Below are 27,507 nucleotides of genomic sequence, written 5' to 3' on the forward strand. Positions count from 1 at the left end.
AATGGTATCAATGTGGATTTCACAAGTTTCAAAATCTCCCCTCCCCCCACCGCATCCCAAAACCAGTCCAGCTCGTCCCTGCCTCCCTAACCTGTTCTTCCTCCCACCTCAAGCCGCACCTCCATCTCCTACCGACCAACCTCATCCCACCCCCCTTGACCTGTCCGTCCTCCCTGGACTGACCTATCCCCTCCCTAACTCCCCACCTACACTCACCTTTACTGGCCCCATCCCCGCCTCTTCGACCTGTTTGTTTCCTCTCCACCTATCCTCTCCTCTATCCATCTTCTATCCGCCTCCCACTCTCTCCCTATTTATTTGAGAACCCCCTTCCCCTCCCCCTTTTCTGATGAAGGGTCTAGGCCCGAAACGTCAGCCTCTCTGCTCCTATGATGCTGCTTGGCCTGCTGTGTTCATCCAACCCTGCACCTTGTTGTCTCAGATTCTCCAGCATCTGCAATTCCTACTATCTCTCATACTCAAGTGGTTTTGCTTGCTCTCAGCAGGGATAATCTATTTTCTGCCCTTACCACTGCCATTAGTATCTACTCTTTATCAGTGTCTCTTCTGAATGACCAACTGCTTTACATTTTGCTCTGGGATATCTTTCCTGTCTGTTCTCCCTACTCCTCCTTCCTCCACTTTTCCAGCCCCCTTCAGTTCCAAAGAACAGTCATCTTGCATTCAAAACATTAACTCTGTTTCTCTCCCCACAAATGTTGCCAGTCCCGCTGAGTTTCTCGAGCACCTTGTTTTCATATCAGATCAGTACTTAGCCTTTAAATTGGAAGACTGCATAGTTTCCTCATTCATACCTCCCTTAGTTCTTAAATAATGAAGAAAACTTTCAAACCAAAAGCACAATTTGGAAAACTTTTGACAATTATTTTTAATGTACTTGCTACTTCCTTATCTATTTCTTTTAATATTGCATCAAGTCCTGGAAATTGTATCTGAAGTCCTATTATTTTCTCCGTTACCATTTTTTTTTACCTTATTTTAAATCAAACTACTCCCTCTCATTGATTTTATTTTAAAAGTTTCATGAGCACATTTATATTTTGCCCTTTCCTCTGCTACGACTTAGACTTAGAGGCATTCCTGACTATAATGACAAATAAGGCAAACAAAGCACACGCTCATATCTGTTTCTGTAGCTGCTGTTTTTTTTTAAAACCCCTAGAACATATTGTCAGTCTTTTGTTAGAGGATATAGCTTGAATGTCATCAAACAGTATCAAGCATGGCTGACCCAGAGAACTCTCCTGCTTGTCAGAGGCATATTCAAAGGGTTTACAGATTGGTAATCGACCGCATATGTAGAGAGAAAAAAAGTTAACGTTTTGAGTGCAGTGACCCTTTCTCAGAATGTCAGAACTGACGTCTGAAAAGGGGTCACTGGACTCAAGATGTTAACTGTTTCGTCTCTCCAAAGACACTGCTGAGTTTCTCCAGCACTTTGTCTTTGTTTCAGATCTCCAGCGTCTGCAGTTATTTTAGTTTGGTAATCACTCTATTTTGGTTACATTATGAATTCATCCTCTACGGCTATCAACATACAAAGGATTGAGCAGACTGCTCCTCCATTTAATAAGATCATGGCTGATCTGATTTTAACCTCAACTCCAGAGCCCTTCATACCCCTGATAATCTTTCATGACTTTGGTAATCAAGAATTTATCTACCTCAACCCTAAAAAACATTTAGAGATTCCGCATCCACTGTCTTTTGAGGAAGGGGATTCCAAAGATACTCAACCCTCTGACAGGAAACATATTTCCTCATCTCTGTTTTAAAATGGGTGACGCCTCATTTTTAAACTATGACCCCTGGTTCTAGATTCTCCCACAAGAGCAAATATCTTTTCAACTTCACCGAGTCAAATCTCCTCAGGATCATATATGTTTCAATTAAGTCATCCCTGATTCTTCTAAACTGCAGTGGATTCAGGCCTAACCTGCATTGCCTTTCCTCATAAGGCAATTTGCTCATTCCAGGTATTAGTCTAGTAGGCCACCACTGAACTGCTTCAAACACAAACGTTCTAGAGTGGGACTTGAACCCAGAGCGTCAAGCTCAGAGAGAGGCTGCCACTGATATGGCCCAAACTTTTTTCTCCACTGACAAAATTGGATACATTTTACTCATTTTCACAATATCTGCCATCTCCTTACTATCTTATTGTTAACATATCCTTTTGGGATTATTTTTAACGTTGCTTGCTGGATTTCTTCTTTCATACTCCCTTTATGCAACTCTTATTACTTGTCCTCTGTTTCTTTCATAGCTTGCCATTTGGTTGGATTGTCAGTCGAGTTTGCATTTTTGTAAGCTTTTTCCATAATCTTCATGATTTAATTTGCCTTTTGTTGATGGTAGTTGTTTAACTATACCCTTGCATCCTTTGCCTTTTAGGACTCTGTATTTGTTTTATATTGCACTAAATGGTTTATTTGAGTACTTTCCACAGGTGGTCTGTAACTTTATCCATAAATAGTTCAGTTTAGTTTACTATGATTCATTCATTTCTGATCTTTTTGAAGTTTACCTTGTTTAAAAATATGAGTGGTTTATGACTCTCCCTTCTGCTGCTTAAACCTAGTAATGTGACTGAAATCATTGTTGTCACTAGTTATAAGTTAATTTTTCTTACTGTCCAGTCATTAACTAATTCTGGTTATGTGTTCATCAGGAAATCCCCATAACCCTGTTTCATTGACAGTTCTAAAACATTACATTCTAGAAACAGCTTTCAGTATTTAAAATTATTCTATTAAAACAAGGTGTTTGAAAAGTAAAATCTCCCATTACAAACCCATTTTTTTTTCCTTCTTTCACCATTCATGCCTTCTCCATTCCAGTATTATCAGGAGATTCACTTTCACTTCCATATAGCATCATTCTGGAATATGCCTTTTAGAAAAATTCTTGTTCAAATTCTGCATTCATCTTAAGTAATGACCTTTTATTGTGGACTTCTCATTTTAACTAAATTGCATATGAATTCAAAACTAAATGCAAAAGTAACAAAAAGATATTTTCCTACATTAAAGTATTTAATGACATAATTTAAACAATATAATTTTAATGGAATCACATATATGCTGCACAGTAAAGAAATAAATACATTTTGATAGTGTGTTTAATGCTTTTTAAAGTAAAAAGCTGAATTTTAAAAATTTATATTTGGTGACTTCAGCTAGGAATCAACCAATATTAGGCTTGTGATATCAGAAGTACCGAATTGAGTTCCTGATCTGAACTCAGTACTAGCAATGCATCCAGGTTAGTGCATGGAGATGTTGAAGAGGTTTACCTGAATGATACTAGGAAGAAGAGATTGCAGTTATAGGTAAAAGCTAGAGAAGACAAGATTGTTCTTCAAGATTGTTCTTCTAAAGTCCAAATTCTGAGGTATTTTGGCTGAGCAAATAAGGAAAAAAACTGTTTCTTTATTTGAGAGGGTCAATAACCAGACAATAATTTAAGACGATTAGCAAATGCCTCATATGCAGCGACAGGTTATGATATTGAATATACTGTCTGAAAGGGTGGTGGAAGCTGATTCAATAGTAGCATTCTAAGGGCTACTGAATATATAAGTGAAAATGAAAAAAAAACTGAAGGCTGTAGAGAAACAATAGTTTAATAGAGTCCAACTGAACAACTCTTTCAAAGAGCTGACAAAGTCACCACAGGCTGAATAACTACTTGCTGTGCTGTAAGATTCCGTGATCCTATGAAAAAGACAATACAGACTTATTTGCAAACATTTAAAACATTACTATTTTTTTTCGTTCAATCAGTGTAATTTCCAGTACAACAATTCCAATAATTATTGCAGCTAAAAGACACATTTAAATCAGTTCAGTGAAGGCCCTCATGACTTCTACTAGTCCTCTGGTAAATCATGGAAGATTCAATAGCTGTCATCAAAATGCAGAATGATCTCTACAGTCTGAACAGTCCTTTTCTGAAGAGCTTCAGTTGTTAAACAGTGTACCTTTTATTTTGACTCCCCACTTTATCCCCATTACAAACTGCTTAACTAACCTTGTTTAAAATAAATCTGTTATGACTATAGGACAGAAGGATGATTAAAGCAGCAAGCAATTGCAGAGTCCTTTAAATCAGCTTGAAGTGAACCCACTCCAACATGTAACCTTCAGCATCTTCACTGCAGCTATTTATAGAGATTCCTTTAAAATGGCTCAGCTAGTTCATCTTTAAGATTTCAATTCTTAGAATGTAGAATTTCATTATGGTAAAGCCACTTAAGTGCTGAAACATTTAAGTTTTCTTTTCTCCTTGTAAGGTTTTGCTATTTGCAGAATGCATACAGCTTCTGATGCAGCACTCCTTCCACCTTACAAAATAATTCATACTAAGAACACTGTTGGACAGTCATATTAAGTAAAAAGCACTAAACAGCCAAAGCCGCTTACTTTAAAAAAAGAGAAAGCTGATATCTTAGTTTTCTAGTACAGCATGGGTGCAATCCAGAATTAATCACAGTTCAGCTTCCAAGAGTATTTATTTTTCGACATCTTTTGCAGCATTGAAGAAATTGTTGCTATTGTTCAAGTACAATCTGTGGAAACATTCCAACACTATTGAAAACACATTTATGGGAGAGCACAACTGACCACTACATCACTAATCACTGTGCTCTGATTTCAAATCCACACTTAAAATTTTCACATCCTTTCTTCTGGTTGTAACTTTCCATTGAAATTAGCTTACCATCTCACTCGCCAATAACACTGAATGACTCATAATTACCAATCATAGTGGTAGGGAGAATATATTATGTATGAAATATAAATGTTGTGGTGATGGCAGTGTCTGCAACTATCTTGGTCCTCCTTTCTGGAAGTTTCTTGCTAAATGCCTCAACCTTATTATCTCTCTACACTTTTACAATTCCTATTAAACGCTATCTCCTTGAACAAACATCATTTGGTCTTCTCTTCTAACTCTCTTCTCTTCTATTACTCTGCAGTCTCCACTTCTCGGTGTATACTTCTACTGTATGAAGCACTGGTGATCATGATGTTCAAAGACTAGAAAATATTTGATGTAGCTGCTAAATGCAAAACATGTTCAATTTTCCCTCATTAACATCCTGCTCCTTGATAAATGCAAGAGTCACTAAATAAATAGGAGTTTTGCAGTTGATTGTTTCATCCATAATCATATCAACCAGCATACATAAGAAAATAAGAAATAAAAAAAAAATGTTAACTATTTGGCCCCTTAAGCCTGCTCTATATTCAGTAAGATCAAGGTTGATTATTGTTTTAACTCCGCTTTTCTGTCTACCTCCATCATAACTCTTGGCTCCCTTGTAAATCAAAAATCTGTCCAACTTAGCCTTGAGCACATTGATTAGCCCAGCCTCTACTGCTCTCCGAGGTACAGAGTTCAAAAGATTAACAACACAGAAAAAAATTCTCCTCAACTCAGTCTTAGATGGATACCCCTTATTTTTAAATTGTCTTCCTAGTTCTAGGCTCCTCTACAAGGGGAAGCATCCTTTCAGCATTTATACTCAGGTCCCCTCAGAGTCTTATATGCTCCAGTATGATTGCCTCTCATTCTTCTAAATTCCAATGAATTAAGTTCAATCTGCCCAACCTTTCCTGTTCATTCCAGGAATGAACCATGTGAATTGTCTCTGAACTATCTTCAATGGAGGTATATCCCTTCTTAAATGACAAAATGAAATATGCACACAACACTCGAGGTAGAGTCTCAGAGATATACTGTACAACTGCAATAAGATTTATTACTTTTATACCCCACTGCCCTTACAATAAAGGCCCAACATTCCTTTGATCCACCTTATAACTAACTGTAGTTGCAGCATAACCTTCTGCAATTCTTGTATGAAGTCACCTAAATACTGTGGTTCAGCAGTATTTTTCAGGCTCTCTCCATTTAAATAATATTTATTTTGCTATTCTTCCAATCAATCTCATTTTTTTTCCACATTACACTCCATCTGCCAAATTTCCAGCCACTCACTTAACCTCTCTATGTCCCTTTGCAGATGCTATGTCTTCCTCACAACTTCCATTCCTACCTATATTTGTGTCATCAGCAAATTTGTCTATAACACACCATCCTTTCATCTAAGTTATTGATGAAACATGTAAATATTTGAGATCCCTGTGGCACTCTGCTAGCTAGCTTGCTACCTGAAAGTAGTCCAGTTACATAAGAATATCTGAATTAGAAGCAGGAGTCGGCCATTCAACTCCTCAAGCCTGTTCCCCATTCAATAAGACCATGGCTGATCTGACTGTAATCTCAAATCTACATTCCTTTCCACCCCTGATAACTATGCACCACTTCTTAATAAGAATATAACACCATCTTAAAAATATACTAGAGTTCTTCTTCCACCAGCTTTTCAGGAAGAATTCCAGATACCTTCTGAGAGAAAAAAAAACTTCACCTAATCTCTGTTATAAATGGCTGACTTCTGATTTTTAAACAGTGACCCTGAGTTCTAAATTGCTTCATAAAAGGAAACATCCCCCCCACGTTTACCCTGTCAAGACCTGTCAGAATCGTATATGTTTCAATCAAGTTGCCTCTTAATTTTCTAAACTCCAGTGGTATAATCCCTGCCTATTCAACCTTTCCTCAAAGAAAAGCCTCTTATTCCAGGTATCAATATGGTAAACCTTCACTGAACTGCCTCTAATGCATTTGCATCCTTTCTTAAATAATGTGTCCAATACTGTGCACAGTACCCCAGGTGTGGACTCACCAGTACCTGTATAACTAAAGCATATCCTCTCTAATTTTGTATTAAATTTCCCTTTCAATAAATGATAACATTGTTAGGTTTCCACTTGCTGTGCCTCCATACTAACCTTTAACAAGATATCCCACTGTTTTCTGTTTGTTACCCAATCTTCTCTTCATCGTAATATAATACAATCCCACCCAGCACCGTTGGCTCTTACTTGGTGTAGTAACCTTTTAAGTGACAACATCTCAAAATGTATCAGCAGCTACAGGCTAAAATACATCACAAAAATACAAATAGATAACTGTTATAGTCAAGTCTTTAACATTAACTTCCCATAAGTGAAATAACCATTTACATAATTTAAGTTTACAAGTTGAAGGAACCTTATTGGTGTGTTGGAAATTGGGCAGCTAAAATCAACCAAATTACTTATTGGAGGGAAAGCCATCAGCTATGGATTTTTCAATATTTTATCCGATGGCAAAGATGAATGTTCAAAGCCATTGGAGTCCTTCTCTACATATATATATTTTTAACTCAGGCCTCAATGGGAAACCTATACAGCGATTCTGAGTGGCAACCTGCAAATTAAAATAAGCTAGGACTCTCATTTTTGTAGAAGCAGGTGAGGGAATTAGGGTGTCACTAGCTAGGCCAGGATTTTTGTCCATCCCAAATTGCCCAGAGGACAGTTAAGAGTCAACGACATTACTATAGGTCTGGAGTCACATGTAGGCCAGACCAGGTAAGGATGGCAGCTTCCTTCCCTAAAGGATATTAGTGAACCAGATGGGTTTTTCCAACAATCAGCAATGGATTCATGGTAATCATTGACTCTAATTCCAGATTTGTTTTAATTGAAATCAAATTCCATCATCTGCCATGGCGGGATTTGAATCCAGGTCCCCAGAACATTACCTGAATCTCTGGATTAACAGTTCAGCAATAATACCACTAGGCCATCACCTGCCCTAAACCTGCTACCTACTCACCCAGAGTTACACAATCAAGGCTGATATTTATTTCATTTTTCGTAAAATATACATCCACTTATTACATATAACAAACTGTTACCAGTACAGTAACCAGCATTAAAGGACAATAAAACTTATATTCTTACAAATCATTCCCCAATGTTGACTTAATTTTTGTACAAAACATGTTAGATTGTTTCTCGACAAGGAAAAGAGAAGGAAACAGGCTGTTGTCAATAATAACAGTATAATAATGCATACATTACCGTTTTGATCTGCTAAACCCATCACAGAACACACGCCTTAAAATTATCACTGATAGCAGCAGACAAAGCTTAACATTCTCTTCATACAGTTTTTAGTCTTCTATTTCGGGAAAGGCTTTACCTCTTTGAAATGCAAAACTATGCTAACTTTGGGTTAAAACAATAAGAATACCAAATGCTAACATTTAGAAATTAATCCAACTGTTTCTCTGTTGACTCCAATCTGCAACCAGCCACAAATGTCTGTCCATTCAAAAACTTTGCCGTGTATGTACTATCCAATACTAAGTTTCACTCACCCATTACAAGTAGTCATATCTTCATCCACAAAGGCTCCATGTTTCAAAACTCCCTCCTAAAGTATCACTGTCTTTTAATTGTATCGGCATTTAGCATTTAGTTATATTCAGGTTGATAATTCAACTGTGCTCCTACATATGTGGTAGATTGAAACTGTGGTTTTTTTGGTATAGAGGTGTATGTTTTTATTGCAAACCTCTAGAAATAGAAAGTTTAACAAGTGTGTAAAATGTAGGATTCATGATTATCCTCCATTGCCTGGCTTTCTGAAGTAGAACACTGCTTCACCATCTTTTCCTTTAAAACACATCTCAAAGCCATCCATGTGGAGAGATATGTGGATAGATTTCAAAGTTTATTAGATACTTGCAGGCCTAAAATCAATACAGTTTATAAATAAAAATACATTTCTGCCTTATAATACCACAAGTTGTACTACCATGAGTTTTATGACTACTAAGTCATCTTGGAATCAAATGTGATGCACAACATTTTGTACATCATCATACATAATAGCAAGTTGTAGGTGATTAATGTAGGATTTTACTGTGACCTTTCATGTAAGCTCACTGTGTACGCAAGAAACATTCAGCCTATTGACAAACCCTATCCTAAGCAATTCCTGGATCTCACTGTTATAAATTTGCAGTCAAAACAGCTGTTTGCCATCTGCAAAGTGACACATAAGCTCTTCCCTCTTATCTCTCTTAGCTGTACGTTAATCAGAGCTCTGCTTAGTGCCTTCCTCATCTCAGTTTATTATACAGCAGCTGACCCTTTCTGACAGAGTCAACCTTCAGTCAATATTCAGGAAAGGTTGACGAGAAAGGACGAACATTGAAGAGTTAAGGAGGGGACACACACTAATACAAAATTCAGATATTTAGTAACCAGCTGAGTTGAATACGATTGAACACTTGTACAATTTTAAAAATGCTATAATTAGATGCAAATCATCATCTTTTACAAATTGCAAAGTATCTAGTCAATGAATGTCTCAGCTTTGGATTAGGGTGATATATAAAAGTGAACTTAAATTTTATTCATCTCTTCATGGAAAATACTTTTTGTTACTACAAGGGCCAACTCTTCGTAAACTTTGATAATACGATCAAATATTTTTTCTTAAAAATTACATAAGTTAAAGCAACTTCTTTCTTTCATAGTGTCATGCTGGATGACTTTGTAAGATTAAAATCTGGCATTTCCAGAGATATTTGGCCCCAAGACAAGTCAAAAGGCAGTTTTTCCTTTTTACAATATTGAGGTAAAAAAAAGTTACTCCAAATGCATAACAGATCAAAGGCACGTCAGTATAATTAGAACAGTGATCTTAAAGCAACGCAACCTTGTAGAATATCAGTCAATACTTCATTATAACTTTTTTTTAAAAAAACTAATTTTAAAAAACAAATCAGACGACAATGTTAATCATGTAGACTAAGAACTATTCTGACTTCATTATCCAACAATATTTCATATTGTTTGTTTTTCTGAATGTGGAAGGTAAGAACAGCTGCATAAAGCTGATACATGGTTATAAATTTCCACAAAACAGTTAAAACGGTAATAATATCAATACTATATAGTGACACTCCATTCACACCTTTAAATACACAAGCTGAATATATGTGGATATAATGGAACAAGGTGAAAAGGGAAGTGTTCCAGTCCTGGAGGAATAAAACAATCCAAAATATTCCAACAATACGCAGTTTAAGGGTTAATGGAATACTCGTGCCTTTGTCCTCTTACTTTCAAGCTTTTTTTTTATTCTCCCTGATTTAAGACTTCTCCTCTCTACACTGACAGTAAGGTATTTCTCTCCAGCAGATTATAAGTCACTCTGGGCTATTATTCAAGTACAAAGTCCTGGCCTCTCTGCATTTAGACCAAATATAATATCCTTCATGCATACATTATCTGTCTTCCTATTATCTGGTATGATTTCTGAATTAAATTTCAGCAATGTAATATTGGCTTGAAGAGAGAATTTCTTTATAGGCTAGTCAAAGGTTAAAATACCAATCAAAATAACACTGCATATGCACCAAGACATTTTAATATTCCTAAACCCTGTGATTGTAAGGACATAATATTTTTTCCTGATTACCCCAAAGGCAACACATGCTTACAAGACAGCTATGGCAGAGAGAAACTTCAGAGTTCAGATGGTACATAATATCCTATTTAGCTGTGACACAAAAAGAAGATCCTAGTTCCAGAATCAACCAGGCTTCGAGCCATCAACTCCTCATTTCAATGCAAATGGGATTGGCTATTAAGCATCTCTTAAGACTTCATCCTTGAAAACGATGCCTGTTACTCAAAGTACCTTTTTGAGATTAATCCACTTCTTGAAGTAATCAGGAACTGGCAGACCCAAGAGTTGGCATTGTCCTGGCAGCCTAAGAAAAAGAAAAAAAAATGTTTGATTCCATTACAGTAGAGACCTTTTTATTTATGTCTTACAGTAGCTGTAAGATTGTGGAGATAACTTCATGTCCAGCTGCCATTCAAACAGCTGAAGAGTTAATGAACACAAAAAATGTAAAGCTGCTTTCTATCTTATAAACTGCACAGAAATTCTCTTAATTTTGATGCAACAAACAAAATAAGGAAGTTCACATGTTACAAAACTAACATAAGCATTAAACAGTTGTTTGTATTTGTATCTTTCATTGAAAGCGAGGTTGTGGTATGACCTTTTTTCTAGCTATACAAACCTAGTGATGGCACTCTTACACTACAAAGAAATTAAGCTGGTCAGTTTAACACTTTCTGTAACATAATAATGACATGTCAAAAATTACAAAAATGTAGAACAATTGTGATAGTTTTATGAACTTTAGACATAAATATTGTTATATTATATTGTTTATTGCTGGATTTCTATAAAATGAGTGTTAAATATCTTATCATTGTTGAATCCTGATGGATTTGAATTTGATACATTTTTGACAGGTGCTAAAGTGAATATCTAAGGTTCCAAAGCATGGAGCTACAGCCAGAAGATAGCCTAAGAATAACACCTTGAATGAGTAACACCTGAATACTTTGCAGGAGGACTAAATCTAATTATATCAAGGAAATTGATACTTTGCAGAGAAGCTCAGGGCACTAACCAAATCAAGTAGTTTAAATGTAAAATTTAACACCGGCTAATGTTCATCATCTGAACTCTGCTACCAGATTACAGTCTTAAATTCTGTTTGTGCACAATATGTACATGACAGTGAATACACTTTACTATTGCTTTTCTAACCATGTCAGAACAATATTTCTGCTGAATCAAAAATATTTTAATAAGCATCAGTACAGTATGACCAGATTATTTGTCATTCATCGAAAATTGTAGGAATAGGCACAAAGCTTGCACATATTTTTGTGGCACAAATTTCCACATGAATAAAATGCTAAAATGAGATTGGTATGAAAACTATTGCTTCTGAAAATGCTATTGCTTCCCATACTTTTGGTTCAATCCAATAGAATAAAAAAATTGGATCAAGGTTTCTACAGCATGTATAAATCTATACTACTTTTATTCTTTAGCTCATTTTGTCATCCATGCTGCAACAGAAATTATACATTTCTGTGTATGAAATATGATATTTTACGCAAAGCTATGCTGTATAAAAGCTGACTGACAAAATTCAGATTGTGAAAAAATGACAAACATTAATAATTGGACATTACGTCCATAGACATTTAGGTATCATCAATGTAATTGTTTGAATGGGAAATAGTCTGGCCTATAGCAATCCAATGCTTGAATTAGGTATGGATTTATCAAGAGTCAATTGTAAGAAAATCAAGTTCACTAGTATCAGTTCTATAGACAGACTTGCTTTGTGTAGTACAAACAACAACAATGTAAATTAGATGTAAAAAGGCCTTTTGTCAACTACAAATCAAATAATTGGCTAATCTTAAAATATATCTCCTCTTTCAAAATGCTTAACATTGAATTTGAAAACATGTTCTATCAATACCAGGTAATTTTAGGTGCAGGGAAGGGAAAAAAAAAATGGGACTTTCACCGATTCACAAATCTACAAATAACGGTCATATTCTTGATGGGATGGCTGAAGTAACTGATGTTTGGGGGCCAAAATTGGAATTTTACAAAATCAAATTATTCATGGGATAGGACAGCTGGGTAAGACAGCATGTATTGTCCATCCCTAACTGCCTAACTGTGCTGAGTAGTCTTCTTAAACTGCTGTAGTCTTTGAGATGCAAGTGCTCTTAGGAAGGGAACTCCAGGATGTTGACCCTGAAATTAGAAAGAATCCAAGGCAGGATGACGACTGGCTTGGAGGGGAACTTGCAGGTGGTGGCGTTCTTCTGCACGTGCAATCCTTGTCCTTCTAGACGGTAAAGGTCACATGTTAGGAAGGTGCTGCCTTGCTGAATTAATGCAGTCCATCTTGTGGGTGGTACATACTGCTGCCACTGTGCTTTTGTGATGTAAGAGCAACCTTGTGGTTAGGACGCCAATCAAGCATGCTGCATCATACTGGATGATTTCAAGCTACTTGAGTATTGTTGGAGCTGCTACCATCTAGGCAATTTAGTATTCCATCGCACTCCTGACTTGTGCCTTACGGATTTTGGACAGACAGTGGAGAATCTGGAGATGAATTAATTGCCACATAACTTCTGACCTGTTTTTATAGCCACTGTATTTGTATGGCTGGTCTGCTTCAGTTCTGGTAGCCCCTGGGGTGTGACCCTTCTTCCACCAGCAACTGGACCTGGGGAAGATAATTCCTGGCGTTGGTCAATTAAGTAGCCTTCGTCAGAGCTGCCATCCCAATTGAGGATAGATACCCATCCCCAAAGGGCCAGTGACTTAGTAATGACATCACTAGTGCTGGTCGGTACTAAGACTGCAGCTGAAAGGCTAGGACAGCTGAATGGCTAAGGCACCCTGAAAGAGATGTATGTAAGGTTGGGAGATGCTGGGTTCTGGCAGGCAGGTTGAGTTAGCATTAACTGGCACTGTTGGGGCTTAAAGTACCAGCGAAGGGGTGGGGGGCTTCATTGATCCAGTAATAACCCAAAAAGGAAGGCATGCCCTAACCAGAGCCTACTAATTGGCCACCATATTCACACTTGCTCATGCAAAAGTAGGGCCTGCGAAGGGAAGTGGTCCTTAAATGACCACAAGTGGCTTATTTGGACTCCAGCCATTCTGTCACATTCGAGTCATTGGCAAAATGGCATGATGGCGGGCAAAAATCAAACATGCTCCAATTCCTTCCTTTGGTATTTAACCAGTCTGAAATAACTCCAGTGGCCAGTATCCCATCACCAAGTCACCATTTATGGAGAATCCTTAACACTGATCCAGACCCCTCAGAGCCAGCTCTCAGAGTAACAGAACCTCTGACACTCCTGTTTGTATAGGTCAGCCAGAGCTCCCTAAATGGACCAGATTAACAGGCCTAATCAGGGAACTCATATTCTGTGACGTCCACCTGGCTGACCTTCTAACAATCACTACACAGATTTCTTGCCAATAGCCCATCACCAAAAGCTTGGTAAAATTCAAGCCAATATATCTGCTTTAAAAACTAGTCTATTGAAGATTATTTGCAAGACTACAAACCATTGTTCATTTATTTTGCAAGAAAAGAGCAATGTTTATCCGGTGAAAATTCTGCAGCTGACCAACACAAAGTAACAAAGGATGTTTAAAACACAACAAACCTTCTAAATTTTATTCTCAAAAAGAATATCAGAATTAAAAGGTGCAGTTTAAAGCCGCCATATCATCATTATTCCAGACAAAACAGTAAGTTAATGCGTTATCTCAAAGAGGTTTTTTATTTTAGTAGACATCTTAGAATTGACATTTTGCAGTCTCAGATTTAAATCTTGACCTCAGAGATTTCCAATTAAGCCCCCTGTCCACATTGTTTTGGGATGCTAGCTGCTGGTTGGCGATTCTCTTGTTGCCATTTCCCTCTCCTGCAAATTCATATTTTGTTTCAAGACTTGTCCAATGATCAACTTTTGGCTTGAATGTAATGTTGCTTTTGTCATTTTATCTTTCCTGCCTTATGCCTGATCACAGACTGTTCCTTTTGTTCCTCTATTTCCAGCTTTTTCCTGCCTCAATACTTGGTTAGAAAAAACAGTTGTGTCCCTAATTATTTTCTGGTCCAGTGTCCAATAATGAAACAAATACTGGATAGAGCTATGATCTTCCAGTAACAAAAACAGGAAATGCTGGAGATACTCAGCAGGTCTGGCAGCATCTGGAGAGAAAGCAGAGTTAACGCTTCGAGTCCAATGACCCTTCTTCAGAACTGACTGTAGCTAGAAAAAGTTGATATACATGCTGAAGATAGGTTGGGGAGAAGGGGGAGGATCACACAATAGGTGGAGATGGAACCTAGACAGAGAAAACAGCAGTTAGGCAGAAAAAGGAATAGGTAATGGTCAGCCTGCTCGAATCAATAGCTGTTAATGGAGACCATTCATAGCTGCCAATGTGATGACAAGGCCTGGTGTGTCAGGGTTGGGGAAACGGAGAGGGTAGTGGAGTCGGCCTCATTAGGCTAATTTAAGCTGCTATTAGATAGGCATTTGAATGATAGTATAAGGTAGGGGTGGAGGTTAGATAGACCTTAGGTTTAGGGTAAAAGTTCGGCACAACATTGTGGGCCAAAGGGCCTGTACTGTGCTGTACAGTTCTATGTTCTATGTAAAACAAAGAAAAGGGTGCTCAGGTCCCAGCCTGGAGGACTCTGTTTTGAGTTCAATAATTTTTGAGCCTCAGCACCCTATTTCCATGTCACAAATTATGAGTAGTGGGACTTTAGCCCAGGCCTTCTGATTGCATTGGGCCCCCAGAGGAAGCGACACTATAACAGCAGAGTATGAGCTCTCGCAGACAAAGACATTTTCTAATCAATCTACTCAGAGGCATGATTACACCCCTCTGAAGCAGGTAGGTTTTGAACCTGGGCCTTCTAGCTGAAAGGTAGGGGCACCTCCACTGCACCACAACAGCACTCTGATAGATTTTACGTAAGATGTGATACAGCTGCTTCAATGTCCAAATGAAAGGTCTTGCTCACAGAATTTGTTCTAACGGTGTGTTTTCACTACTTTGGAGTTATTTCTTTGACCATTATTTCAGTTACCGTGGAGTTTTTCTGTTTGACCTACACTTCATAGCTGTCAGTCTTCTCACGTGGGGGCCGCTTGTGCAGCTCCACTTCTGTTCCTAAGTCTGTTGAGGAACAAAAACAGCAGGATCAGACCCACAAGTCAGGTGATTCTGACATTTGATGACTCTTGAAAGAAGACCTTTTTACAAACAAACATATGGCCCATGGTGGTCAAGGTCGACACAGCACTTAACTTCTTAGCTGACAACTCCTGCCAGGGATCAGCTGGTTATATTTGTTAAATCTAAAAATCTGCTACTGACACTCCTAGCTTGCACACAACAGGTGTCACGTTTGCCATTGCTGGCAAGTAAGTACACTTCCCCATAGTTGAGGCCAGTCAGAATAAGGGGGACCTCTGTTTTGTAGCTTTGGCTGGATTCCCACAGGTCCAGAGATTCAAATGTTACAATTTATGTGCCATCAGATTACAGAATATATTCATCAACTGAGTGGGAGTCTACTCAATTATTTTACATGTAAAGTAACTACCAAATGATAATGTATGCCTGTTCAAGATACTTAGGAATCCGCCATGATGCCTTCAGCATGCTCCAGTCATCTTTCCCACTGATATTCACATCCCCTAAGCAAAGTCAGATGATGGCTCCTTGGAGCCAAAGGCCGACCTCTAAGATCATGGTTGATGACATTTGGCAGGAGTGCTATCACAGAGGCCCAGGTAAGATACACCCAAAGCCACTTGACAGCAAGAGCTACAGTTGTATGCTAAAGGTGTGATTAAATTGCCTAGATAAGTCTGGGCTTGGCTTCAATATGCTTCAGCAGTTTCCTGAATGTTAGTAGCCTGCTGTGCTTTGTAAAACATATTTATGACATGTGGCACAGTTTCTGGATGCAGAGTATGATTCAACAGCATTATTCTCAATGTTCTGAGGAAGGGTCACCAGACCCAAAACGTTAACTCTGATTTCTTTTTCACAGATGCTGCGAGACCTGCTCAGCTTTTCCAGTAACTTCTGATTTTGTTCCTGATTTACAGCATCCGCAGTTCTTTCGGTTTTTATTCTCTGTGTTGACTTTCAAGTAAAATTGTGTTGCTTCTGTTTGAACATAAATTTCTCAATTCTTGAATATTCCCTTGATTGATCGTACAGAATTCAAGTAATGCTGTAAGAGAACAATTTTTTTAAGCTTTTCACCTCATCAGTACAATTTGCAAGAATTCCAATTTAAGAGGAAAAAAAATTAACATTTATACTGCATGAAAAGAGAATTTTGACTGATTGCTTGATGGACTCTAATTGATCGAGGCATTGCCAGGAAAATGCATCAGTTAATGATGACTGACTGTCAGACGTTGTTAACATTTTAAATCAGGAAGGTTGACACTGTTTGATTGAGGTGAGAAATGAATCAGTGAGTGGCTGTTACCTATATAGTTGAGTTGAAGCAAGCAGATTGTATGTACATGTTCTTTCTGTCTGTAAAGCTCTGTGTATCAATATATATTGTGTCAAGTATATGCAAGTGTACTATACTGTGAGCCCGATTGACGATCTTACATTGGTTGTCAACAGAATTCTTCACACATTCAGGATTATCCAGACAATGTTGTCCAATTGCAGAATCATATCTAATGTTGAACTTTGTGTTGTGTTTTTCAGATGCATGCTGGTTAGATACAGTGAGTTTCTTGTCTATAGCGAACTACTAAAGGGATGTGTAGTTTGATATGATCTGCCAGTTTTTGGAGCATAACATCTACATATCTGGCACTACATCAACACGAAGTTCAGATACCACATAATTAATTTGTGTGATGGGCAGAATGTCATTTTGGCTTGATGGCTGCATGCTATTAGTGGTAAACAGTGTTGAACAGTATGGTCCGCTATTCGCTTTCCATACCCTCAAGCTGAAATGTTTTCATCCATCTGTCCTAGCATGAAACAATCAACAATCTATTCCTTTCATAAACATCCATTTTCCATTCTTTGAATTGTTATACCACACTTTGGGAGCAGGAGGCCAACTGACAGACAGCAGGCAAAAATGGGGAGCAGAAGACAATGTAATTTTTAATTAAAAGTTTGTGGATGATACCATTAAACAGAAATTTGACCATTTAACAGTGTTAAACACCTAAATGCACAACAAATTGTTACTCTTCTTTCTACATTTCCAAAGTGGAACAACCAAATGGTTTTAGAATACCTAAAAGCAGACTGCTCACACCTCCAAAATAAAAGCAAAGTACTGTGAATGTTAGATTCTGAAACAAGAACAAAATGCTGGAGAAACTCAGCAGGTTTGACAGCATCTCTGAGGAGACAAAGAAAGTTAACATTTCAAGTCCAACTTGACTCTTCAGAACATGAAAGGGGCTGGTAAAATAATGGGTTTTATGCTGTAGAAAAAGCAGGGAGGGACAGCAAGTGAAACAGATGGTAAAGATGCCCAGAGCAAAAGGCAAAAAAAAAAATTCATGGCAGTGGAGAAGTGAAACAAATGAAGAGTGGGTACTCACAGTGCCTCTGGACAGGCTGACAAGACTGCACAAGTTTTCTGCAGCAGTTCCAGAATGGTCATTTTTGTAGACTGTCTCTGAAGCTCAGCATACGCAACCAATAAGTAAGCTTTCCTCCAACAAGGAATCCTTACTGCTACCATTTCCACCACCCATTTCTGTTTATTTGTGATATGTGCTTTTTCAAGTGACCTGTCCTAACAGCCTCTTAAGAGCTGGTGGAGGGGGCACAAGTCATGTTACATTTACATTTTCAGAGTGACCTCCTGTGAGAATTTGTCATCACCCTCCAACACCTTCCAAGAGACACTAATAGCACTCGTGGTAAATGGAAGACATGAATTTGGACTAACAAGGTGACAGGATTCTACATTATCTTCGTCCCTTTAACTAAGGAAAGATTTACTGGCAATACAGACCTTTCAGAGAAGGTACACTATGTTGATCCAAGGTATGAAAGGATTTTCTTAAGAGGACAGGTGGGCCTGTACTCACTACAGTTCAGAGGAGTGAGAGGTAATCTTTACTTTAGAACCTATCAGGTTGCCTTTAAATAGTGGTGCCAAAACAGGACTGACACTAGTCATTATCACACCCACATGCTTTCGTCAGTCAGAATGTTAGTAAATACATTAAAAAACACACTGACAAATATGCTCCTGACACATCCAGTTCTCCTGATGCACTAGCAGTTAGCCTCACTATGAGAAGTCAGACAATTAGAACTCAGACTGTTGAGTCTGGCTCTCTTTTAACAAATCTTTTTATTTAAGAATCTTTTTCTTGCTGTCCAAGAAACACAAGACAGAATAATAAGGGGTAGGCAGGAGAAATGCTGCCCAGACTGATTAGCAACCCTTGGCGTGCAAACTATGAATTTTGCTGTGGGTAGAAGCAATTACATTATGTACTTGTGCTAATCAAAACAATTTAAGATCATGTAGAATATGTTTTGCTGATCTGCAGCCACACATAATACAAATAAAAAATCCTCTAGTCTAGAAATTTATTAACACTAAAATACCAAGAGTAAGTAATAACTAGAGGATCAAGTGCTCTATATGCAACTCGCATGTAATGATAGAGATTTCTCCCTAACCCTCTTTTGATAAACAGTTGACTTGCCAAAGCTGACTTGCATAATCTTACTTACTGTTAGAACGCGAAAAATTGAATATCCTACATCCATTCAAATTAGCATCAATTTTTTAAATGGGTACATTACAATTGAGTTATGTACATCATTTGAGATTTTGAATAATTCCTAGAAAATTAGAAATGATGGTGTACCTTGCAGCCTAGTGGGTAGCATGCTTGCCTTTGAGGCAGCAGTTATAGAGTCATACAGCATGGAAACAGACCCTTCGGTCCAACTCGTTATTGCTGACCAAGTTTCCCAAACTAAACTAGTCTCATTTTCCTGTGTTTGGGCCCTTCCCATCTAAACTTCTCCTATTCATGTACCTGTCCAAATTTCTTTTAAATGCTGTAACCGTACCTGCATCTACCACTTCCTCTGGCAGGTCATTCCACAGACAAACCACCTTCTGTGTGAAAACACTGCCCCTCAGATCTCTTTTAAATCTTTTGAACTCCTCAACCATAGGGAAAAGACCTCTCCTATTAACCTTATCTATGCCCCTCATAACTTTATAACCACTATAAGGTCACCCCTCAACTTCCTATACTCCAGTGCAAAAAGTCCCAGCTTGTCCAGCCTCTCCTTTAAACCTCAAACACCCCAGTCCCGGTAACATCCATGTAAATCTTTTCTGCATCCTCCCCAATTTAATAATATCCTTCCTATAGCAGGGCAATCAGAATTGTACACAGTACTGCAAAGTGGCCTCAACAACCTGTACAATGGCAATATGACATCCCAATTCCTATATTCAATGATCTGAACAGTGAAGGCAAGCATGCCTTCTTTACCACTCTGACCACCTGTGACCCAACTTACAACCTACTATGTACCCAAACACCACGTTTATCTGTTCTACAACACTCCGGGATCTAAGCACATTATCTGTGTTAACACTCAAGTGCAGCACTATGCCATTATGATATGTTAAACCTAGGCCCTATTTGCTCTCTCAGATGGATTCAAAATATCCCATAGCACTGTTCAGAAGGGGGCACAGACTTCAAGTAAGGTGAAGAGTTTAGAGCAGATGTGAGGAAAAGTTTTTTTCACCCAGAGGATTGCGAGAATCTGGAACTCACAGCCTGTAAGGGTGTTGGGATGCAGGAACACTGATAACATTTAAGAAATATTTAGATATACACTTGTGATGCCAAGGTATACAAGGCTATGGGCCAAGTGTTGGAAAATGGGATTAGAATTGTTAGGTAGTTGCTATAGACCAGCAAACTTTATGGGTCAAAGGACCTTTTTCTGTGCTATAGACCTCTATGACAATGAATTTAAGAGCACCGGGATTATCCATGGTCTTCTGCCAATATTTATTCCTTAGCCAACATCAGAAAGCAATATTGTCTTGCTATTATCACATTGGTGTCAGTAGGACCTTGTTGAGTTCTTTGTAGACTTAACAGAGAGGGTTGATAAGAGTAATGCAGTTGATATCGTGTACATTAACTTCCAAAAGGCACTTGATATAGCGCCACACAACAGACTTGAGAAAAAAGGTACAGCTCATGGAATGAAACGGACAGTAGCAATATGGACGCAAAATTGACTGTAAGGAAACAGAGTAATAGTTAACTAATATTTTTCAGGCTGGCAAAAGGTTTGCAGTGAAGTTCCCCCGGATCAGTATGAAGTAGTTTGAGTCTGGAATGTACTGCCCGAAGTGTGGTGGAGACAGGTTCAATTGAGGCATTCAAAAGGGCTCTGGGTGATTGGTCAAATAGAAAAAGGGTGCAGGGTTACAGGAAAAGATGGAAGAATAACAGTATGTCATGATGCTCATTCAGTACAGACATAATAGGCTGAATGGCATTCTTCAGCCCTGTAATTATTCTGTGATTCTTGTGCATGATTTTGGTGCCCCATTGACTAACAGTTTCTCCAACACAACAGTTCAGCATCTTTTATAAGAAAAGTACCTTATTGCCTTAAAATGCTTTGTCTTAAAGGCAAGCTTATGATAGTATCGTGACTTTTCCAAGAGTGAGACTTTAAATATGTCCAGCAGACTGAAAACAAGACTAACAATAAACAAACACATTTTAATTGGAAATTACAACATTAACACAACATTAACATGGAGCCCAAGCAGTCTGCGATTGGGATTCATTTGCCAAGTAAAAAGTAGCCATATTCCAATACATCCAACTTATGTGCGTAGCTCATTACCTATTATTCCATTAACTGTTTAACCCATCCTTGACAGTTGAAGTTTCCTCCACTTCACTGATCAACTCCAGTATATATTTCACAGTCTCACACCCTCTGATTAAAATGCTTCTCTTGTTTTCAGTCCTAAATTTCTTTCTGTTAAGTCCCTATATTGACTGCAATAGTGTGTTCCTATCTACTCTGCTCCAGACTTTCATAATGTCAAATATTAAACAAAATTCCTGGGTACATGCAAAAATACGGTTCAATAAATGAAAACTAGCATAGATACATGAAGGCATATTGAAAATGGTTGATGAAGGAAATTCAAGTCACCACCTAGACAGATTCTTACATTTTTATTAGTCAAATAAAAAGGGACATGGGGAAAGGGTTGGTTCATAGAGTTTAGTTGCTGATCAATCATATCAGTGAAAAGTAGAACACGGCCAAATGGCCTAAACGTACATAACGCACATTGAGAAAAAAAACTTCATTCAGATGCTCAAAACTGAAATTGATGAAATGGAGGAGGAGATGATTGGCACAATGAGAATTGATTTCACAGATAATAAGGATAGAGAAAATTCAGATGAAATGAGATTATGGGAATGACTTACTGAGCATCCTTTGACAGCACATTCTCAACCACTGCCCTCTACCACCTCGAAGGCCAAGGGCAGGACTTCGGAAGTAACACTATCACCTACCTGCAAGTTCACCTCCAAATCACACATCATCCTGACTTGGAAATATATCACTGTTCCTTCACTACTACTGGGTCAAACTCCTGGAATTCTATTCCTAACAGCACTGTTGGTGTCCCTACATCCTAAAGGCTGCAGCAGTTCAAGGTGGCAGCTCACCATTACCTTCTCTATGGCAATTAGACATGGGCAATAAATGCTAGCTTAGCCAGCAATATTGACATCCCAAGAATAAATTATTTTAAAAATTTACAATGTTTGCTCTGTTATTTTGACATTGTGGCATGCTACAGAGTAGCAACCAAGCTTACAGTTAGATTGGAACTAGGAAAGACAAGTGAGTTTGGCAACCGTACTACTGGTAAAAGATAATGCCTTCATGGATTACGCTGGGTTTTGAGGGACAAGAAAGACTACTGCAGTGTAAATTGCAAAAATATATTCTCTATAATGTACAAGTTAATATTCTTTCGATTTTTTAGTAAATACATCTTAAATAAATTGGTTGACATAAAGTCAATGATTGTTGGTGATTTTGGCACATTTGAAATGTTGTTTTTCATTTTTGAGGAATGACTGTTTTCTGTCTATCTTACAGTAGGCAAACCACGTCAACACAAATGTGCCATACAAAAATAGCGCAGATCATATAAAGGTTAATATAAATCAATTTTATTTTAACAGCAAAGTGCGCCAAGATTCAACTTTGAACAATGATGTACATAACCAGCTTTGGATATGTACTACTTTGCCAGCTTTGAACACTACAAAAGCTGAATTGGGAATAACACACTTTTATGGGAAACTATCTTGATCATAAACATTTCTTCAGCTTTATTTCCTAAGTTAATTTTGGAGACTTCCCACTGAAAGAGGTGGGCACATGGATCCAAGGAATTAGTCCAACACTTAAAAATGACCACAAGCAGTGCATAAAATGGCTGGACAGAAACTAACAATGGAGCTGATGCCTTTACATAGTTATATTAGTAGTGATTTTATTTCCGATCAGAACGCATACAAATGTCAAATATAACACAGGCATACCCCATAATTATACTCAGCTATACAATCACAATTCTGAGAAAATAAGCTGTTCCTTAGGATAGTCTATGATCACAGTTTGTATTATATTCTATGGCCACTTCTGAATTACTACTAACAAAAATGCACAGAGGGCTAAACATCCTATAGCGCCCATCTTTGTATGTAGGATGACTGTACAAACGACCTAAAATACCATTCCTTTACTCCAACCCTTCCCTTATGCTTTCATATCTCCAACAGCTGCTGCTTAGACAGCAGCCTGAAAACGAAGGGTAAAGAGGAATGTACACAAGTAGTGAAAAAGCACTAGTGAAAAAAAATCTATTACTTGTAACAACCAGCTTTAGATGGCAGCTTGGAGGCAGGATCAACAGATGAATCACGTTATTCATATTGGTTTGATATACATATGGTGGCAACTGGGTAAGAAGCATTCAGGTTCCCAGGCCATCTGTTTCTGATAACCAGGCCTGTTGCATTTTTTTATTTTCATCTAACATCAAAGTTCAAATGCCATATTTTGGTGGCTTTGTGGGAGGAGGGAAGTTTCCATAGGCTGCTGCAGCAGAGGATGTGGTGTGGATTCAGCTACTGCAACCACAACCTGTTGGATCTTACGGCGTGGTGGGCTGCTTCAGTGGTGGCTTTAGCAAAGAGGTGGGTCCAGGTCTAGCATTCCAATGGCCCGAGATTCCTTGTGCCTTGTGGTGGTTTCTATTGCATCTTCAGCAGCACGGTGGGTCCGGCCTAGCCTGGGATTCTATGTGGAGGCTTCGGCATTGGGTTTCCTTGACCTCGGGAGCCATGATCTGAATTAAGCTGGACTTTGTCTTAATTCTTTTTATATATATAATTTCTGTCATTAAAATTGCACCAGAGTAAGGCCACTTAAACACTTTTCACTGTATTTCTTTCTAAAAATACAAAATGATAATGAATCACTATTCTATTCTATACACAACTGCCCCAACATATAGATATATGGGTAAAATTGGGTAATCCCCCAAAATAGATTCAACCTTTGAAATGCTTGATCATTTATATGATTGCAGCCAACATCAAGCTCATCATTGAGTGAACGAACAGAGGCAACTATTCATTAGCAGCCAGCCTGTACACACCAGCATACACTTTAGAAAGGAGGCTCATTTTGACAACAGATACTTGAAGTAATACTAAGAGTGTGTTGGACATGGAACACAAGAATGGCTGAAAGTACATTCCAAGGTTCTCTAATGCAGGACGTAAGGTCTTTGTTTAAGAGTTGACAGGAAGTGAAAAGGTTATCTATCCACAGGGGGCCTAGGGATCCATCAGGCAGACCCTGCAAACGTAGTAGGAATAGATAGTCATTGTAGCCAATGTCATCATAGTAGCTAGCTCTGACTGGACATATTGCTGCAAGAAATTTAAATCACCCCAAAAGACTGTTAAAAATCAATGAATAATTCTTAAAAAGCCACAACATTCAAGTTAGACTACAAGCCTCACATACTGTGTGACTCATCACTTCCCCTTTGTTTACCTATCAGCAATCTCTATCGACCATGACTCACATTTGACTCGCATACATGTATCACTGTTGCAAGCCTCCAATCCACATTTCACAGCTTTCACACACTGCCTATTTAATCATAGCAGGTATATCACTCATATTGTACCATGTTCTCTGAAACATTTTCTTCTCAGTTGAGGGCAATACAGTAACAACCCTTGGCCTAGAACATAGAACATAGAACATAGAACATAACAGCGCAGTACAGGCCCTTCGGCCCTCGATGTTGCGCCGACCTGTGAAACCAATCTGAAGCCCATCTAACCTAAACTATTCCATTATCATCCATATGTTTATCCAATGACCATTTAAATGCCCTTAAAGTGGGCGAGTCTACTATTTTTGCAGGCAGGGCATTCCACGCCCTTACTACTCTCTGAGTAAAGAACCTACCTCTGACATCTGTCCTATATCTATCACCCCTCAATTTAAAGCTATGTCCCCTTGTGTTAGCCATCACCATCCGAGGAAAAAGGCTCCCACTGTCCACCCTATCTAATCCTCTGATCATCTTGTATGTCTCTATCAAGTCACCTCTTAACCTTCTTCTCTCTAACGAAAACAGCCTCAAAACCCTCAGCCTTTCCTCATAAGACCTTCCCTCCATACCAGGCAACATCCTGGTAAATCTCCTCTGCACCCTTTCCAATGCTTCCACATCCTTCCTATAATGCGGTGACCAGAACTGTACGCAATACTCCAAGTGCGGCCGCACCAGAGTTTTGTACAGCTGCAACATGACCTCATGGCTCCGAAACTCAATCCCTCTACCAATAAAACCTAACATACTGTCCGCCTTCTTAACAATGCTATCAACCGAGGTGGCAACTTTCAGTGATCTATGCACATGGACACCGAGATCTCTCTGCTCATCCACACTACCAAGAATCTTATCATTAGCCCAGTACTCTGTATTCCTGTTACTCTTTCCAAAGTGAATCACCTCACACTTTTCCGCATTAAACTCCATTTGCCACCTCTCAGCCCAGCTCTGCAGCTTATCTATGTCCCTCTGTAACCTACAACATCCTTCTGCACTATCCACAACTCCACCGACTTTGGTGTCATCCGCAAATTTACTAACCCATCCTTCTACGCCCTCATCCAGGTCATTTATAAAAATGACAAACAGCAGTGGCCCCAAAACAGATCCTTGAGGTACACCACTCGTAACTGAACTCCAGGATGAACATTTTCCATCAACCACCACCCTCTGTCTTCTTACAGCTAGCCAATTTCTGATCCAAACCACTAAATCACCCTCAATCCCATGCCTCCGTATTTTCTGCAATAGCCTACCATGGGGAACCTTATCAAACGCTTTACTGAAATCCAAATACACCACATCAACTGCTTTACCCTCATCCACCTGTTTGGTCACCTTCTCGAAGAACTCAATAAGGTCTGTGAGGCACGACCTACCCTTCACAAAACCGTGTTGACTATCCCTAATCAAATTATTCCTTTCTAGATGATTATAAATCCTATCTCTTATCATCCTTTCCAACACTTTACCCACAACCGAAGTAAGGCTCACTGGTCTATAATTACCAGGGTTGTCTCTAGTCCCCTTCTTGAACAAGGGGACAACATTTGCTAGTCTCCAGTCTTCTGGCACTATTCCTGAAGACAATGACGACATAAAGATCAAAGCCAAAGGCTCTGCAATCTCCTCTCTAGCTTCCCAGAGAATCCTAGGATAAATCCCATCCGGCCCAGGGGACTTATCCATTTTCACACCTTCCAGAATTGCTAACACCTCCTCCTTATGAACCTCAATCCCGTCTAGTCTAATAGACTGTATCTCAGTATTCTCCTCGACTACATTGCGTTTTTCCTGTGTGAATACTGACGAAAAATATTCATTTAGCACCTCTCCTATCTCTTCGGACTCCACGCACAACTTCCCACTACTGTCCTTGACCGGCCTTAATCTTACTCTAGTCATTCTTTTATTCCTGACATACCTATAGAAAGCTTTAGGGTTTTCCTTGATCCTACCTGCTAAAGACTTCTCATGTCTCCTCCTGGGTCTTCTTAGCTCTCTCTTTAGGTCCTTCCTGGCTAACTTGTAACTCTCAAGCGCCCTAACTGAGCCTTCACGCCTCATCTCTACATAAGCCTCCTTCTTCCTCTTGACAAGAAATTCAACTTCTTTAGTAAACCACGGTTCCCTAGCTCAACCACTTTCTCCCTGCCTGACAGGTACATACTTCTCAAGGACAAGCAGTAGCTGTTCCTTGAACAAGCTCCACATTTCAATTGTGCCCAGCCCCTGCAGTTTCCTTCTCCATCCTATGCATCCTAAATCTTGCCTCACCGCCGACTTTCCCGACAGAAGGGACATGTATGGTTGCATGCCCTCAGCCCAATAAAGGATGTTTACATCATAATTGGAGCAGCAAGTTGGTGATTGTAGACAAAAGCAGCATTGAAAATTATGGAATGCACAACACCTAATTGTCCTTCTCATACCCCACTTCAGCACCATCTCACAATTTCTTCATATTTACAAATTGTAGCTGGTGCAACACTACCTGTTATATGCTTCTCCTTTCAGATCCTAAGAACTTCAGCCTGACCAGCCAGTGGAGCACAAGAGCAAAGTGGAAGAGGAATCACAGACTGATGAACAAACACTGTAATTCATTCTCCCAGTTGCATCCGCCAAGTGAGATACTGGTATTGTACGTACAATAGAGGGTGCTGCGAGGGATCTGCATGCGTGAGACACGGAGCATTACTGGCCTGCATTTGGGCAGGAGGAAAGGGAAGGGTAAGCTCCAATTCACCAGACAGCAAAGTCACATGAGCTCTGCTGCAGAGGATTTAGATGAGGATTTCAGTGGATCAGTGTACAGAACAATGTTTAGTACATTGGCAGTCTGCTGGAAAGATTGTGATCACTGTCCAGAA

General features: G+C 38.8%; 1 protein-coding gene across 6 annotated transcripts in view; it reads right to left on the reverse strand.

Moving 5' to 3' along the window:
• LOC109926683 (ERI1 exoribonuclease 3) overlaps window positions 1-27,507 on the reverse strand; it is a 204,221-nt gene that overhangs the window by 106,380 nt on the left and 70,334 nt on the right. For all 6 annotated transcript variants that reach the window (XM_048602398.1, XM_048602397.1, XM_048602399.1 and 3 more), the window contains one exon: window positions 10,639-10,711. In XM_048602398.1, the coding sequence (XP_048458355.1) occupies window positions 10,639-10,711 (73 nt within the window). The remainder of the gene's footprint in view (window positions 1-10,638; window positions 10,712-27,507) is intronic.

The sequence above is a fragment of the Rhincodon typus genome, chromosome 10 (assembly GCF_021869965.1).
Source record: "Rhincodon typus isolate 14 chromosome 10, sRhiTyp1.1, whole genome shotgun sequence".
Taxonomy (NCBI): Eukaryota; Metazoa; Chordata; class Chondrichthyes; order Orectolobiformes; family Rhincodontidae; genus Rhincodon; species Rhincodon typus.